Genomic DNA, 18,797 nt, shown 5'->3' with positions numbered 1-18,797 from the left:
ACAGGAGGTATAAGGCCATGCCCCCATGGCTGCCTTTGTAAGGGGTGGTCTCCATGGCAACAAGGCCAGAGTGGCTCCCTTTTATCAATCGCAGAGCCCTGGGCCTACAGAACTTTCCTCATTCAAATTTGAAGTAATGTGTTTCCATGCATGAATCAGTACCCTCCTTACCCTAAGGGGGACCATTGCAGTGTCTCCTCTCTCTCCTTTAGCCAGCAATAGCTGAACTGATTTCTTTTGTTTGTTCATGAAACCTCAATCCCAGGCATTATTTTTATTTAAGTATGTCCTCTTCCCCTGATACTCAATACAAGACTAATTCCTATTGTGGGATAAACATGGGTTCAGATTCAGCTAACATTTACTGAGCAAATACTGTGTAGTAGGCACTGACAAGGCAATTCACATACATTATTTTAGTTAACTCACAAAATACATAAATGTGAACTTAAATTGTAATGAACACTCTTGGTGTTTGGCATACAACCAATGCCAAACAGTAATCACTCCTTGAATATTTGTTGAATAAAGGAATGGAAGAACACGAACCCACCGACTATCACAGGGTCAACAAGGGCCTTTGGAGAGCATCCTGTCAAACTCCCTCATTGCACAATGGAGAAATCAAAGCATAAAATGTGGAGTGACTTATCCAAGGGCATATTCACAGCTGTTTAGACTCAATCCTCCCGTGTGGAGCCAGACCACTGTCCTCACCAGGACACACACATGCTGCCTTCCATGAAAGCTGGGTGACAGCAGACCATCAAATCTCTGCTGTGTCATATGGCACTTGGACACATTCTTCTGAGTGTCCTGCTGAATGTAGGGTTTGGGAGCTCTCTCTGGGAATGATTCAACAAGAAACACTTTGAGAAATTGAAAACTACATTTATTGATACTTATGTTTGAAAGACTAAAGGAAAAAGGGATTAATGAGAGTAACTTGAAAGAAATCAGCAAGTGTAAGGCCTGGCGGAGGGTGAGATGAGGGCAGGAGCAGCAGCAGCTTGGTGGGGTCAAAGTGGTCCGAAACATGATGTCAGTAGTTCCACATGTAATCACATGCAGGGTAAATGATTCACATCACCCAAATTCGTGAAAAGCAAAGGTCTGAATCAGAACACCAGTTTAACTCACGAAGGGAAATAGTCTAACAGATGGAAGTATTGATGTGATTGATGTGTTGGTTGGTCAGTAACCCTCTAGAAAATACAATATAGAAGGCCTAATTATTATCAAAAAGTGGCTTGGGGAGCATGAACCAAAAAAGGGAGTTGGTTGGCTCATTGGAATGAGTGCATCCCTCTTCACTGTGGTGATACACCAGTTGAGGAGGCGTGATGCCTATCTTCTCTGGTCTGGGCAACTTCTTCCTTAGCCCTGGACAACACTGGAGACACACCAACAAATTCTTTCTTGAAGACTCTATTAGCTCTAGTTGCAAACTGACTGTTCTGACAGGGGACAAAGCACTGGGTTGATGTCAGCTTTCTTGGGTACAATGGCATGCCGGTTTGCCTTCATGGAAGCATGTCTAGTCAAACCTCCATAACAACACAATTAAAGTCCTTAGGAAACTATTCTGATGGGTCGTTCCTTCCATTATGTATGTATTTCAATAATGTGACTGTCTGAGAGGAACTTTTCCTCCAAGTTCAGGCACCTTACTTCATCCCTATGTGATGAAAAGCAAGTCCAAGACCAAACTGAAAGCAAGTCTGGGTTTGATGGGTATATATAATTGTGCACAGCAGTAAAACAGTATGATGTTCCCCTTTCCTCCTTTAATGCCTATGTAAGGAAAAGGGGAGAGAGGGAGAGAGAAAGAGCAGAACTGCTTTGGGGATTAGGAGTTGGCAAGGACAAAGGATGCAGGAATAAGGGTACCGAAAAAAAAGTAGGGTTTTCCATGAGTTTTAACCTGTCAGCTGCTCCTGTGTTCTTCCTGTATGAGTGTGGTACTGGCCTTGTGATGGACTAGACCAAATATCCTGGATACGGATCTAATAAATTTTAACGTTTTGATGGGAGAGGTGAGAAGGATCTGGCACATGGAATGCTGCTAAGGACGGAGAAGCAGGGAGTCGCCTCAGTGGAGAAACATAATGCCTGATGCACAGGATGAAGAACTTAACTTCACAGTTCTGTCAAGGGCTGGACCTGGAGGAATGGGCACAATTTCCCACCACAGTATATTTCTCTAGTGATTACATTTTCTAATCTACTTATTCTAGTAAAATATGAATTCTAGTTAGACTTCTTCCGGTAAAGAGAAAAAGCAGTATTCATAGAATGTATATATTCAAATCTAAAGAGATGGGAAAGTGATTAGTGAGTAAAGGACCTTGTCCATGTTCAATCCCAAATATATCAGCCTTGGAAATACATTTTTCTTTAAGTGAGCTTTGTTTTTTCCTTAATCCAGTTGACATACCGGGATACCTTGGTATATATTCCATATTTTCCTTTCACTGCACACTCTTCGCCCCAGCTAATAATTCCAGTTAAGAAACTGGTACCTTCCACTTCGGTAACATGGGGTCCCCCACTGTCTCCTTGGCATGAATCTTTACCTCCCTCATGGAAGCCGGCACAGAACATGTGATTATAGATGGTGAACTTTGTGGATCGAAGGCATGTAGCTCGGTCAACAAGTGGAACTTTCAGGTACTGAAGAATTGAAGCCGATCTCCCTCTGTTGAAGACTCTCCCCCAGCCACTCACATAACCATATCCAAATTTGAGGAAGATGTTCGTGTATTCCCTGTCAGCAATGCAAATAGGGGTTACGTAGCTATTTAGCATTAAGGGTTCATCCAGTTCCAGAAGGGCAATGTCATGGCTGTACTTATTAACAGATGCGTTGTAGCTGTGGTGAGGAATAGCACGGATCACGTTTCGCTTTTGCTCTGTAGGTTCTGTCTCCTCGGTGTTATGCTCACCTATTGAAAAGAAATTTCTTTTTCAATCACAGTCTTTCCCACAAAGAAACACGTTTTCCAAGTGTCCATCTAGCACCATTGAAGTACCTGGCAGTCAAGTGTCAAAGATCTTATATTGTTACGATTTTGGTAAAATATAATGAGGGCTGATGCATACTTTTCAGACCAAAAAGCCATTCAGGACCATCGGATAGATGGAGCTGTTCACCCATGCTGTTACAAGTCTTACATGGTTCACAGGTGATAATGAATCGACTTGTTATGAATTATCCTAGATGTTCCCAATTTCAAAGATTTTGGCCGCTTTTTTGAGCACAGATAATACATTCATTTGGTCATTCATTCAATGTTAACTGAGGGCAGCTTGCAGCTTGTGCCAGGTGCAAGGATACAAGAATCAGTGATATGACACGGCTTTTGGGAAGGCGCAGTCTGGTGGGGAAACGCACACATCAATAGATTAATTGTACTGCACTGACATGAAAGGTCCGCCAAAAGAACGATGGGGGGCTTGGAGGATGGAACACATTGGATTTTGAAAAGATGGCCCCCCTACCACTAGTTCAACTTATTTAGCAATGAGCTTATTAGACCTTAGTAAAGTATGATCTAGCAGTCATGCAGAAGATCTAGGGATGTTGCAGACGTCTATCATTCTTTATTTACCTGCGACAACAGTAATTTTAACACCAGGTTTGAGACAGTGGGCTGCAGTTACAACCCATTTTTCATTAATGATGGAACCTCCACAGAACCCATCAATTTCATCACTCAAAAGCACCTGTGGAAACAAAATTATGAATCTTACTACATAATATATTTGATCCAGAACAAAAAAAACCATGTGTGCTGTTTAGAGGAGTGGGCAAAATGTTGGCTTCTAGGTGCTGGCAGAAGTGGAGTGTTTCTGGAAAGTGTCAGCTTTGAAGATGAATTAGTGTTTCTGGAGCACAATCAAAAAAGCCATTTCTGAAACTCTTGAACAGAATGAACAGTGATAGGCAGGGGGAGCACTAGATGAGGCAACTGTGAGGAAATGGCTTCTTTTGATGATTCAGGGCCCTTGGATTCCTTTTCCAGGTGAGTCAGGTTCTCTGATAGCACGAATTGCTTCACGGGGATATGGCAGGTACATTCAGAAACGCACTTATTTGACTCCTGGGGATCAATAGTTATTACCGAGTCTTCTGTCCCTGCATGAGGAAATCTCCTTGCTACAGATCATTTGAAAGAGAAAAACTATTGATTTTTCCAGGACGTCTTTTCAAGCCTTTTCTAAACCAGAATGATATGAGATGAGACCTATGGCATCCCTAAGGGCTGTGCTATGGCCATCCAGGCAGTGAGCAACAGAAGAACTCGCCTACTCCTTCCGGTCTCCCCCAACTCTATTCTCCTCCCCCAACTGGATCTGTAAGCTGCCTCTGTCCTAAAAGGTCTATTAAGCTATGTTTGATTTGGGGACAAAGCAGACAAAAGTGTTTGGGTGCTGCTTTGAGCCTGGACATTATTAGATAAGAGGCCGATCCATTCTTTCATCTGTACGTTCATTGTATATCCAGAGTGGTTCATGAATATTTTTACCACCTCAATGTCTAGATCAAGTTGGAGAATTTCACTTCTTGTGTATGCAAGGGCCTCAATCCGTCTGAGAAGTGTGAACACTAGAGGGCACACTAACATTTGGTAAACCCTTTGTGGGCCCTGACTAGCCCTTGTGAACTGCTGACCTTAGCCCCAGGCATAAACCCATTCATAATAAACTAGGGAAGGGGTGTGGTCACTCCTTTCAAGGGTGAGTCTGAGAAGGTCCTTGGGGGCATATTCTAGTGAAGATTCTTTTTGTCCTGAATCCAGTTTATGGAACACTTGCTAAATCCTAGACACCAAAGCACTAGCCTCCTACCTGGAGAACTATGGGCCTGACTCACTGCAAGGCTCTGACCCTCTTTTCCATACTCAGGTTTCCCTCTCATTCTAGCTGTTGCTTCTTATGTTGAAAAGTAAAAATATAGGAAAACTCACACAATATAATAAACACCAGTGTACCCATCGCCCAGATTTAACAATCTTAATTTTTTTTTGAACCTGTATCGATTGATTACTATGGATAATCACTGTGCTAAGTGTTTTATGTACTTTGTGGAGTGACAGTAACATATCCATATACAGATGAGCAAACTGAGGTTTAGATATGCAGTTAGTTAGTTAAGGTTAGTTCGTGGTGAGGCTGTGATGCAAACCCTAGTCAGCCTGGCTTCAGAGTCTAGGCTTCTAGGCACCCAGTATTTCTCCAAGTGTGCTTGGTGGGCCGACTGCTGTAGAATCATCTGGGATGCTTGTAAAATGCAGCTTTGGAAGCCCACCCAGACTTAATCAGAATAGTTGGTGGCTGGGATGGGAGAAAATGAAGACCTCCAGAATATCCTTATGCATAATTAAATTTGAGAAATTCGGTTCCAGAATTCCCAAGGCTTGGTGACCCTTCTGTTTTAAAAGTGCTCACTCCAGGCAGGGCTGGCTACATAATTTGTAGGGCTTGTTGCAAAATGAAAATGCAGGGTCCCTTGTTCAAAAGCGAGGAAAAAGTGTCACGGAAGATACTAAAATACAAAACTTTTTCTTTTCTTCTGTGGTCTCTCACAACCTATCATGGTGTTTTGAATTTACTATTCAAAGTTGTGCTTCCTCGGGTATGGGGGATATTCGCTGGGCGAGCACAGATCCTCACAGGTGCCCAGGGACTACAGCCTGAAATCAAGCACACAAGCACAAACGCAGCCCTCAGCTGCCAGGTCCCCTCTTCCGCCAGCCCTGTGCTGATGCCCTGTGCCCCAGCAGGGGGAAGGGTAAGTCAGTCTTTCCCACTGGTCCACTGTAGCAATCAACAGCAAGCAGTGACTCCCAAGGGATTTCAACTTCCCTGCCAGGATATGTTCAGGTCCTGGAATGAAGGTGGACAAGAGGTTTGCCCCTGCCATTCACCCTCCAAATGTGCTATGATGCATTTCTGGTCCTGAGATGCCATGTGGCCACGCCCTGTCCCCAAATGGCATAGAGTCTGTGCACCCAGCCTCAACCCTCCCTGTGCCTGTGCCGAAGGAGGATGACAATGGTAGCTGTTGAGGGTGAGGAGGTGGCATCTGCCAGTGAGCCAGGGGTTGGGGGTGGTAGTGGTCACTGGGCAGCTGTGGAAAGGGGAGACAGAGCTAGCCAAGGCACCACAGGACAGGGGAGAGGGAGGTCAAGAATCCATCCCTGGGTGGTGCTGAGAGGTAAGAGTGTGGTGACTCGAGGTTCCAGGTCCCCAGCACACGCATGCTCCATTGTCTCATTGAACTTGAGTTACAAAACACAAATGCAAAGCATTGAACTACAAATGCGGGAAACTTTTGAAGACAGGGCCCTGTGCAAGTGCACTTGGTCACCAGCTCATGGAGCTGGCCCAGACCTCAGGTGAGTTTCGTCACCAAGCAAATTTGCGTAACACTGTTCTTTACTGGGCCTAATGATTACAACTGAATACATTTGCTCAAGTAACTGGAGTTAAGCATTCACATGCAATGATATAATGGTGCTTCTCCTCTGTATGAGAGGTGAATTGGACATCTCTCAGCTTAATGGGCTAGTTAGGCCAGAGTGAATGATAGCCACAGCCCCTGGGCACAGAGACTAATCTGATGTAGCTAGTCTGACTCCTGCCAAAGATTTGCTGCCCGGAGCATCTACGCTGTTCTGGTGCATGACTGAGAAATACAGTTGTGTTCTTCTAAGCCCGAAGTGTGTTTTTTTGCCCATTCCTGATTGGTATTAGAAATTTTAGCAAACATCTTTGCCAAGAAAAAGCCCTAAAATACATTTGCATTTAAAGATATTACAAGCAACTTGGTTTGGGAATGTTTGCTTGGCTACCTCAGGATCACAGCTATCTAAATATTAGCTGTTTGGGTATGAGCTGTCTGCTTGGCGAAGGACAGGTTCTTGTATGGCATCACTTTGGAGAATGTTGGAAGAAATGGAAAAGCATATGTTCTGAGCAAGGATGTCGGAGTTCTGATCTGTCAAACATTTTCATGTTTGTCACATCCTAACAGGAGCCTGTTTTCTCTTTCAGACACCCACACACCCACACACATCTGCAAAACACATATTCACATATCTGTTCTGACGTTCTTCACTGACAATGCCAGCCTAGAGTGATAGCTGCTGCCCTGTTGTTCCCTTCCTAACCTTTTAACTCAAACTTGGCCTTTCCCTGTGATTTCAGTAAACCCTCACTCTCCCTACCTAGCCACCTCCAGCTTTACAGTAACATTTTTTCTTTGCACACTTGTTCTCTTTCATATGAAGAGCAAAACCATTTCTACATGATGCACAGCTTATTATACCCACAGGTGTGATTCGCCCAGCCCTTGGCCCTACTTCATTTTTCTGGGCACAGAGGGGATGCTCACTTTTGGCTTTTAATGGTTAACTAGACTCGTCATTGAAAGAGACTTCATCAAACCATCCTAGAGAATAATTGTCTAAACGTTCTGTTCAAAATAGTTTTGTGAGGCCAGATGAGATTACATATGTTATGTTTTCATTTCTGCTAATTGGAGCTGTATCATCTGAGCTAGGAAAAATAGAGGATTACCTTTCCAAGTGAAGATATATCTATAGCCTTAGGACCTTCCTGTAGCATCTTCCTCCCAACCCCCCCGCCCCTCCCCACCCCCCACCCCCCACCCCCCCCCGCAAAAAAGGAGGAAGTTCTGGTTCGTACAGATGGTAACTGCATGTTGTCTGCTATGGGGGTGTATCCTAATCAAATGAAAGGTTTGGGTCTGTGTAGGTAGCTGTATAGGTCAAGTGCTCGGGTACCTTTAAGGATAGCTTCAGGCCAAAGCTGAGGAAAGCCAAGACTGGGGAAAATGCTAAGACATTTTAAAGATTGTTTAGGCCAAGAATAGAATAAGGAATAGACAGACTGCCTCTCAAGACATATTTTGCTGGGTAAAATGGTTAAATACAGGCAATTGCATAGATACAGCCTAATATAAAGGATTAAGGAAAGCTTAACTACTTGGTTTCCATTGTATTCCGTTTTTATCAATCTCATAGAATGATCTTCAAATTATTAAATGTACAATAATTATGGCTAATACAGAACCTGAGGCCCATGATAAAACAAAAGAGAAAGATCTGGTACTTCACACACAGGGCCAGTCGGATCCTAACTCAAAGCAGAAGAGGAGGACAGAGCTCTTGGGGGCAGGCTTGCGCATGCTCAGAATTGTGGGCTGGCAGGGTCAAGTGCATGGGACCAAAGCCCAATAAAAGCTTTAGAAAGCCGAAACACAGTGCTACTTCCTCAAATCTCTCACTATTAAGCTGTTGATGAAGGTGGTCTCATGGTACAGGTGTTGCGATTTCCCAACTCTAATGTTCACATTTTTCATTGTTTCCCTTTGTAGCTGTATGAAATTCGAGTTCTGTTTTTTTTTTTTTTTTTGCGGTACGCGGGGCCTCTCACTGTTGTGGCCTCTCCCGCTGCAGAGCACAGGCTCCGGACGCGCAGGCTCAGTGGCCATGGCTCACGGGCCCAGCCGCTCCGCGGCATGTGGGATCGTGCCGGACCGGGGCACGAACCTGCATCCCCTGCATCGGCAGGCAGACTCTCAACCACTGCGCCACCAGGGAAGCCCCGAGTTCTGTTTTAGTTTCCCACTCCGCTAAGGATATACCGACTCTAGGAAATAGCCTTTCTCTTCCTATATAAGAGTTAACCCTCTAGCTTCCTCTCTCTGCTCCTAAGTGGCCCTGCAGAGTCCCTGCTTCCCGTCCCCAGAGTTCTCCAGGGGCTCTGAGCCCAGCGCTGGGCATCTGGAGGGAAAATGAAGGAAACTGGCCTCACACCTCCCTCCGCTCCTTTCTTGGGTGTTCTGTCACTGTGATGTGGGGTCAGAGGTCAGAGGTCAGGCAAGTCCGCCTTCACCTTTGGCCTTGGGGTCGGGGGTTAAGGCGGCCGGAAGCGCAGGGGCTTCTGGGAAGCGTCTGTGGCTGACGCGGCGCGGCTGTGGGTGCGGCGGCGGCGGCTTCTCCTCTAGCCGGGAAGCGGAGACGAAAGCCCTAGAATAAGGTAAGAAATGCACGCGGCCGCGGACAAGCTGCGCGGAAGGTGAAGCTCACTCCTTAGGGTCTCAGAGCTGCACGGGGTGGCTGCGGTCCCTAGCCTGTCCTGTCTCATCTCCCACCAGGGGAGCCCGAGCCGTCGATGCTCTCTGGGATGAGGTTGTCCCGCTGCTGTCGTCCCAGTGACAGAGCAGCTCGAGTCAACAATTCCACGAACATATGTTAAACCAAATCTCCTGCCCGAGCTGCCCAGCCCACGCGGCCGACCCAAGTGGTTGGAAAGGGCTTTCTTAACTGGGGCCAGTATCGACCTGCCTGCCTGGAACTTTCACCCGTAAGTCTACAAAGAAAAAGTTGTCATCCCCTTTCTCTTGTGGCCCTTTAGCTCTCGCAAACAGCTCACCTAAACATTTTCTTTAACAGACTAGACATTTCCAGTTCGTTCAAACTGTTTGTTACTCCAGAAGAAAGTGAACTCTGTCTGTGCTGCTTTGTGGAATTGCTTCACCCACGTGGTCGCGTTATTTCCCATCCCCTTTTATTGACGCATCAGCATTTTGAATCACTTTTTTGCTAGGTGATATTGCTAAACAGTATTTCCTATGTCAGAGCCACAGATCTAGTTTGGCCATTGAAACCCCAGCTGTTGCTAGCTTTCTCTTGATGCCTGGGCTGCAGCAGGTGTGTTGCAGTCTTGTCTGCAATCAGATCAAGCATTTCCACTTTGCAGATTGATGGTGCCATGGTCGAGCTGACTCATCCACAAATGGGGAGAGATTCTGGTTGGTTTTCTTTCTTATTTTGTCTAAAAGTGACTTTTGCACACTCAGTTTGTCTCCTATTTTTTTTTTTTTTTTTTTTTTTTGCATTACGCGGGCCTCTCACTGTTGTGGCCTCTCCCACTGCGGAGCACAGGCTCCAGACGCACAGGCTCAGCGGCCATGGCTCACGGGCCCAGCCGCTCCGCGGCATGTGGGATCCTCCCTGGCCGGGGCATGAACCCGCGTCCCCTGCATCGGCAGGCGGACTCTCAACCACTGCGCCACCAGGGAAGCCCTGTCTCCTATTTTTGAAACCCAGTAACCTTTTGTGAGAAACTGGGTGGAGGTGGGTGTGGAGAGACGGTTCTCTGGTGAGGAAGGCATCAGTGTGAAAGTATGGCAGGGTCTTTCTCAAGTATCCTAGCAAGTAGCACAGCTCTTCACTTTTGGAAAAAACTAAAACCTAGCGCTTGGTACCTCTACAGTCAGTAATCTTACTTCATATGGATGAAATAGCGAGTGAACCTGTATGTGCACAGGTGTGGATGAGTGATCTTGAACATTCCTAATGATCTTAGCTGGGCTCCATAGGAAGGGGACAACAGGTACACTAAGTGTGCAGCACGGAGGACGTGAAACGATTTGAAATGATGGGTATCAAATCTAGCCCTTGGCTGTTACCTCAAAAATGTGCACAGGTGATTTTCATGTGGGTTGTCTGCAGATCACACCTGGAGAAATGTGGGACTAGGTACCACGAGTCTACTGTTTGGTGTTTTGGAGCCTAGCTTCTATAACAAGTTTGTTTCCTTTGGACCGGTGCGTTTCAAATTGTAGAGTGCGTCAGAATCACCTGAAGGGCTTGTTAGTGCACAGACTGCTGGCCTCACCCTCAGAGATGCTGATTCAGTAGGTCTGAGGCGTAGCATGAAAATTTACATTCCTCACAAGTTCCCAGGTGAATCTGATGCTACCACACTTTGAGAACTACAGCCTTTGACCAAGCCCCTGTCTCATATGCCCTGGTTCCAGTAACCCAGTTCTTGTCTTAATCCTTCCTGAGTCCTTTTAAAAATGCCTTCGAAATAATTCAGTTTCTCTGGACCTAGAGACTTTCTGACTCTCACCAGTTCTCCCAGGGGCTGAAGCTGAAGTAATACCCAGAACCCCAGCACCAGTGACCTCGCTTCCAGACCTCCCTGTTGCTTGTCTGAAATCCTGCTGTGCTATTTCCTTGACGCCAAACTCTCCTTGACCTTGTATGGTAGCTGTCCCTGGACTTCTCTCTCACCGGCTACTCACCTGTCGGGGCTTCCTCATCCGGCTTAGTGTTGAAACTTGCCTAAATACTTCCCTCATCCCAATAAGTCTGTCTGATGTCCTAGCCTCAGCCTCCCACCTGGCCTGGCCCTTGCCCACTGGGCTCCGGTTTTGACACACCATAAATATAGAGTACCTGCCAAGGGAATTGACCTCGTATGGCGTCTTCTCCACCAACAATGCGAGTGACATCATTGGATGATTGGTTGCTTTGAATGATGTTATCGAAAATTATTTCGGCTTCAGTAGAATTTTCATAGTCCATATTGGAAAAAATAGTCTCAGCACGGGTGAACTTCATACGAGTGTTTGAGACAGAAACTCTTCCACAGGGAAATGGCACTAGACAAATGGAAAAAAAAAATTAGTGTTCTGGTATTTCTCATTGGCAAGCAGAACTTGTATTACAAAAATTGAAAATGAGGCCCATCCTTGTCACTTCTGAGAAGTAGGCCCGTCGATATTTTTAAAAAAATCAAATCAATGAATATAGTCTAAAACTAAAAGGTTAATTGAATTATTTTCATGGAAAGTTTTCAAACCCTTCATGAAAAGGACATTTGGCTCAGGAATCCATCATCTTTATGGAAATAAAAGAGGTGTTCCAGAATTGAATTTTGTAAGACTTTTATAAAGTCTAATGACGTTCTGTTTAGTTTCTTTGCTAAAAAGTCTTACTCTCAAGTACTGTCCCTGAATGGAAATCTGGTGCCATGTAACTTTGATTTTAGAATTAGGTAAATGGGATGTCTGCTGCTTATTGTTTACAGGATTTCTTTCTTTCTTTCTTTCTTTCTTTCTTTCTTTTTTTTTTTGGCCGCACCACGTGGCTCATGGGATTTTAGTTCCCTGACCAGGGATCGAACCCGGGCCCTCAGCAGTAAGAGTGCAGAGTCCTAACCACTGGACCACCAGGGAATTCCCAGGGTTTCTTTTGTAGACCAGAATGCCTTCTAGATTCCAAGGTGGACTTTAGGTATCCATTGGGGAGGGATTATCATGATTTAATTACCTGGCTGTTGAGTATTAACCAAATAAGTTATTGATATGATTATTACAGCCACATCTACCTGGGCACTGGCCACCTTTTACCTTGGGTTGGTTTATTTCCTAAGGAAAAGAAATCATCTACTGAAACACTGGGGACAACCAGAATGGAAATTTGTAGTCCAGCAAAGTCACCTCACATTTCATTTCTCACTTTCCTTCTATCCACATTCCTTATAACAGACATTTCTATAGCAACCAGCTGCGGCAGAGTATCATGAAGACAGCATGTGGTTGGGAAAACAAGAAATTAGTTCAAAATACTTATGTATAAATATAAATCATCAACAATAGCTAGAGAAAAGGGACCATTACTATTGAAAGGCAGAAAAGCTTATTTTAGGTTTGGCCTATTTATTCTGCTAAAGCTAAGGCTATATTCAAATATAACACTTAATAGTTGGAGGTGGTTCTCCATTTTTTTTCCTCGCTTATAACAGAGAAGGGCTTATAAGGGTTTAGCTACTATGTATGCTATCTGTCTACACTGGAAGTTAGGTTTCGAAGGTTAAAACAGATATACGCACACACTCCTCCCTCGGTAGGCTAATTTGAAGCAGTGTATGTCAAGAACCAGGTAGAAGGACAGGAGGCAGGCAGGTCCCTGAAGCATTAGAGACTCTTCATTTTAGTGCAGCATGTACACTCTTGGCTTCTGATGCTGCCTTTAATTTCCTCTGCCGGCTGCATTGCTGAGATAGGTATCGAACCCAGTTACAGAGGAATGGTGCGTGATTTAATGTACCAATTTAATAAGATATCAGGCTTTAGAAATGCAAAAGAAATTATATCTAGTTTGCTTCAAAAAGACCCCTCATTTATCAAATGTAATTGGTCCCGCAGAACCTGCTTTTTTCAAAATCCAAGTTTCTACTGCCTTCTTTTTCAGAGAAGAGCAGTATGAGTTTGGAGTGGAGATGCTCTGAACACACCAGTCAGCTGTCAACATGGTGGCATGGTTGGCATGAGTGGGAAACATTGCTTTGTCCACTGCTGTATAGACTGACTGTGCTGATCAGCCTGACACAACTTAAAACAGATGGTTGTCGGAACTGTTGTGATGCCAAGCGTATAAACTCAGCTGAGACCCAAGGATAGGAAATAACTTTCTTGGAGTAAGCCAGACACAACCGGACAGATCATGCTTAAAATTCACTATCCTTGGGCTTCCCTGGTGGCACAGTGGTTGGGAGTCCACCTGCCGATGCAGGGGACGCAGGTTCGTGCTCCGGTCCGGGAGGATCCCACATGCCGCGGAGCGGCTGGGCCCGTGAGCCATGGCCGCTGGGCCTGCGCGTCTGGAGCCTGTGCTCCGCAGCGGGAGAGGCCACAGCAGTGAGAGACCCGCGTACCGCAAAAAAAAAAAAAAAAAAAAAAAATCACTATCCTTGTACTAGAAGCCTATCAGTCAATCACGTACGTATCTTTTATGTTATGGGATTACTACATTAATTTGACTTGGGGAATTACAAATAGGCATACAGAAATCACACAAATCGATTGCTTCATGATATAAAGGTCAAAGAAAAAAATCAGACAGAAAAGAATTCAAACTGAAGACAGTTGCAGAATTTCTATTTAAAATGATGATGCATTTTGAAAAATTAATTTGTCCAAGCTACTAGTCTTTTCTATGATTTCAAAAGGAAGTAGAAACAAGTAGGGCATAAAATTATGTAGGTTAGTTATAATGCAAAAAGTTCAAATATGGATTTGGAGAATGTATCTGCCGAGCTTAAAAAAAAACTTATTTAGATTTTGACCTGCTGGTTCGCAGGACTTTTGGTCTTCTGCAAGTCGGTATCCGGCAGTACAGGAACAAACCACCTTGTTATCAGCGCCCTTTTTACAAAACTGCTTGCATCTGCCATTCTTAATGCTGCATGTCGCATCTGAAAGAAAGCAGAATCAACAGCAATAGCATCATGTATTTTTTTTTAAAGATTTCTTTGATGTGGACCATTTTTAAAGTCTTTATTGAATTTGTTACAGTATTGCTTCTGCTTTATGTTTTGGTTTTTCGGCCACGAGACATGTGGCATCTTAGCTCCCTGACCAGGGATCGAACCCACACCCCCTGCATTGGAAGGAGAAGTCTTAACCACTGGACGGCCAGGGAAGTCCCAGCAATAGCATCATTTAACATGCATTTCTAAAAAGTACATGAAACTACTGACTCCTGTACAGGTCAGATATAAGCTGGGGGCATTCATAGAGAGAAGTGTGTGAAGCTGAACTTGAGCTAAGAGTAGGAAAAAAAAGATAAAATTCTTAATAAGGCATAAAAATGGTGGCAGCAATATATGTGATTTGGCATAAAACTGAAGTTGTAGATATACTACTTTCACAAAGTCATAGAGTGCAATGAAAAAAGCCGTTTATTAGAGTATAACATATTCTAAAAAGTACCCAGAATTTTGGAATAAGTTTTCACAAGGTGACTGCACTTATTTAAACAGTAAACAGATCAGTACATAGGACGTTATCAACACCCCAGAAGCTCTCCTGATTCCCCCTTCTGGTCACTATTTCCTCCTTCCCAAAGTTACCATTACCCTGACTTCTAACAGGGCATTAGTTTTGCCTGTTCACGAAGTTTATATAAGGAGACGTTCCCAATATGTACTCCTCTGTGTCTTTCAGTTAACATTTTGTCTGTGAGCTTCATCCATGTTGTTTTGTATAGCTATAGTTCATCTGCATGCTGTGTAGTATATTCCATTGTATGAATATTACTACCTTCATTCATCCATTTTACTGTGGGTGAATATTTGAGTTGAGTTTCCAGTTTTTGGCTCTTATGTATAATGCTGTAAGAACATTCTTGTACATATCTTTTGGTAACATATGCTTGCATATTTACTGGATATATACTCATGAGTGCAATGATTGGACCATGTGTTCAGGTTTAGTAGATACTACCAAGTAGTCTTCTAAGATAATTGTACAAATTTGGATTCCCACCATCAGCGTATGAGAGTTCCAGTTACTGGATATATGTATTGCGGATATCTTCTCCCACTCTTGACTTACCTTTTCACCCTAAATAGTATATTTTGCTGAATAGAAGTGCCTGGTTTTAATATAATCCAGTTTTTCAAAGCAAACTTGAAGCTGGCTGACGTATGTGTCAACACAAGAGAATGAAATAGGGTCCTTTAAGGGAGCTAAATGCCTGAAACGCTATGTGTTGACAATGATAAGCATTCTACTGGCTCATATTTTCTTTACTCTCCTATACAATCTCCCTTATTAATATAAAATATCTTTCTTTGTCTCATACAATGCCTTTTGTCGGGATTCTGTTTTATCTGACATTAAGATAGCTTTGCCAGTTTCTTTTTGTTAGCATTTACCTGGCAAATGTTTTCCCATCCTTTTATTTTAGCCTCCTGGTAGAGTTTTATTTTAGTATCTCTTTTATCAACAGCATGCAATTAGATTTTTAACTCCAGGCTGAAAATTGTCATTAACCCCAATTCACATTAACTGTGATTCCTGATATATTTGGCTTGTTCCTGCCATCTCATTTTCCATTTTCTAATTTGCGTGCTTTCCCTTTGTTTCTCTGATGCGATCTCAATAACAGGAAGTAGCAGGTTTAGGGCTTGCTGGCTGAGACCTGCTGAGTTAAGAGAAACAGGCTCTGCCCTTGGGCCTATTTCTGTCTCTAGAGCAGCATAGGAACACAGTGAATGGAAGGCACCTTCCCCCTTACCTACAGGCTCAACAGCAGTACAGCCTTCAAGAGAAATGCTCACTTGTCAGTGCAGTTAGAACTTGGAGAGTTTGAACATGAGCGACTGTGTTAGCCACCTCTTTGTGCACCACCTTAGTCCCCACCAGCCTCACCCACGTCCGTCCCCAGCACCCTGGTGATCAGCTCTGCATGGACTTCCGCTGGCCTCGTCCAGGTGCAGCCTTGAATGGCCTGGGCTCAGATCTGCACTGTGTGCCTCTCGCCTCTTAGCTTGGCGTTCCCGGGTTGATGCTGAGGCCTGGGATGCCACGTGACCTCTAGGGGGCCCCAGCGTGTACAGCCTGGTGATGCAGGGGAGTTAAAGCCCCACAGGCTGAAGTATTGACCATCTGGAGAAGGGTGCTGATGGACAGATTCTTTCACCTCTTCTCCCTCCGAGGCTGACTCTCCTGAGGCCAGCTCACGTGGCTTCTTGGAAAACAGTCCCCGGAGATCAAACAGTCAGTTGCAGATGAGGATGGATGACTCCTTTTACTCTTGGTTCTCCTTTCCTTACTGCCTTACTCCCCCATCCCTTACTTTTGCCCCCCTAGAATTGCACACCCTAATAGATAAGCTTGTGTCAGAGACTCTTTTTTCCTGGGGGATTCCAGGCTAACCGAGTGACTATATGGTTTTGGAGTATATTATGGATTTTTGAGTGACAGATCTAAATTTTCTAATTACATTTTACATAGGTAGCATAGGCTAATGTAATGATTCGCTCATGTTCCTTACTGATACTTCAAGAAATAAGGGGAGGCAAATCAACTGTTACTAGGTGGACAAACCAGCCTGAGCTTTAACCTTCGCTACCAATAATCCACTAAGTGCATGATCCAAAAAGGTGGCACTTGATCCTTTTTATTTTTGTATTTATTTTTTAAAGACCTTTCTCCTCACTATTGGTGATTACATCCCTGAGCTCTTCTCATGTTACTAGCAATCATTTCGTTGCTATAAAGCAACACTAGAGTGTTCAGCCAAATCAAATACCACCTGCAGGGAGTGTTCAGTCAATATGAGATTGTGCTGAGTTCACAGAGGTGGGTGGCAGGTGCTGACTACTTTGGTCCAGGCCATGCACAACGGGAATGGGTAAAGTCAGGGTGCTTTTCCCGATTCTGATGCGGCGTCCTTGGCTAGGTAACTAGACCTCTCTGTCATTTTCCTCATTCGTCATTGCTCTTTGCAGCCCAGTGTGTTGCCGCTGTTGCTGTCCTCTGGCTTGGTTTGCACACGCAGTGGGAAATATTGCTGTCCGACCAGCAGCCTTTTGACCTCAGGTAAAGAACTCGAGTCTGGAAAGAGAATAACAGCACGAGGAGTTCCAGTTGAGAGGTCTGTAGTCCTGGACCTCAGGGACAGTCACTGCGGGCCTCATTCATCAATTGCTTCTTGAGCACTCGGACGTCAGGCACTGTGTTGGGTGTGGGTTCTCCCTGGTCCTGGGGCTGATCTCAGTGCCTAGAATATCTGTGGAAGGACATGTCAGAGCATCTGTTCTTCTCCCTCCGTGTCAGCTAGCACAGATACCTCTTTCTAATTCCCCTCATGCCTACTACAAAGTTATCGTGTTCTGCTTCATTTTACTCTGCCTTCATCTTCCCTGGTATATTCAGGGATGGGAAAACCAAAGCTTGGACAAAAGATGTTCTGTTTAACCAGTGTATCACAGAATATGTTGTTGTTCGGCTAAACTCAAGATATTTTCTTTTTTCTACTGCATAGAAATACGCAGTAAATTAGTAGTGTCTGTGACGTGTTAGCAAAACGAAAAATATAAAAAAGTGTTTATATGCTTGATTTTCTTTCCATCCTCTGTTACTGTGGGGAAATGCCTCTTGTACTCTTTAGAAGGGACAGGAATGACCAAGTTCTTATAGACTTTGATTTATCTGAAAAGGACTCAGATGTGATGTGTAGCTGGGCACATACAGTGGTCTTTATTCCAGCCAAAGGGACACAATAGCCAATTAATTGTTCTAACTAGAAAGCGTGCCCTGAATATTTGCACCTCTCTCCCCTGGAGAGGAGCCTGATGAACAAGAGAAGAGGAAAACAGCAAGGATTTAACAGTGGAAATCTCCTTCCCTTTCCGAGACAGGGTGAAGCAAGGGACTTGGGGCCCAGATACTCCATAAACTGTGTTGTTTTTCTAGCGGCTTTTGAGATTAGTTCTTAGTTCAGTTTGAAGCAACAGCTTAAAGGGGAGTTTGTATATGCTTTTGCTTTCCTCTAGTGTCTGAGATAAAGAGCTTTTTGAGAGAATTCCCACTTTGTTCCTGAACTAAGCAAGCTGGGAGGATTTTTCTAAACCTTGATCAGATGGGCTGGGGGAGCTCAAGACACCCTAGAGGCCAGGTGTAGTGGTGGCTGCAGTGTCACTGCAGAGCCCTGACCAAACCAAAACGTGGGGAACCCGAAAGGCCTGAGATGGTGCCCGTTGTAGACCTAGCACTCTTGCTGTGTAGACTGTAGCCTCACACACGTAGCAAAACCTGTTATAGCAGTTTTGTGCTTATAGCTACATTCCTCAGGGCTCTTTGCCTCTTTTAAAGTGTCTTTATTTTTAAACTAAAGACATTTAGGAATATTTAATACCAAACACTGTTTTCAGTTATACTTTGCTACCACATGCCCTTCATTCTTAACAGAGACCAGTTGAGTCCTTCATTCCCTCAGCTCCAATAGTTATATTATTTAAGCTGATACTCCATCAGTTTCTGTAGGTTTCCATGATAGCAGGATCGGATTTATCTAGGTCAATCTGAACTTGAAATTATAACCTTTCAGATGAAAGTAGCACTTCAGAGGTGTTGAGCCAATGAACACACCCATAGGAAAGGGAACCCAGACATCGGTTTG

The 18,797-nt window shown here is 44.2% G+C and overlaps 1 protein-coding gene across 1 annotated transcript in view; it reads right to left on the bottom strand.

Annotated features, from left to right (window-relative positions):
• Positions 1-892: 892 nt before the first annotated feature.
• Positions 893-18,797, bottom strand: part of F9 (coagulation factor IX) — a 29,757-nt gene continuing 11,852 nt past the window's right edge. Inside the window, exons 5-8 of the mRNA XM_082865066.1 lie at positions 13,954-14,082; positions 11,280-11,485; positions 3,612-3,726; positions 893-2,945 (exon numbers count right to left, since the gene is read on the bottom strand). Of these exons, the coding sequence (XP_082721192.1) occupies positions 2,398-2,945; positions 3,612-3,726; positions 11,280-11,485; positions 13,954-14,082 (998 nt within the window). The 3' untranslated portion in view covers positions 893-2,397. The remainder of the gene's footprint in view (positions 2,946-3,611; positions 3,727-11,279; positions 11,486-13,953; positions 14,083-18,797) is intronic.

Source organism: Leucopleurus acutus (genome assembly GCF_964270905.1).
Source record: "Leucopleurus acutus genome assembly, chromosome: X".
NCBI lineage: Eukaryota > Metazoa > Chordata > Mammalia > Artiodactyla > Delphinidae > Leucopleurus > Leucopleurus acutus.
Note: the sequence above shows the minus strand (reverse complement) of the source record. Positions and strands in the feature narration are given on the sequence as shown.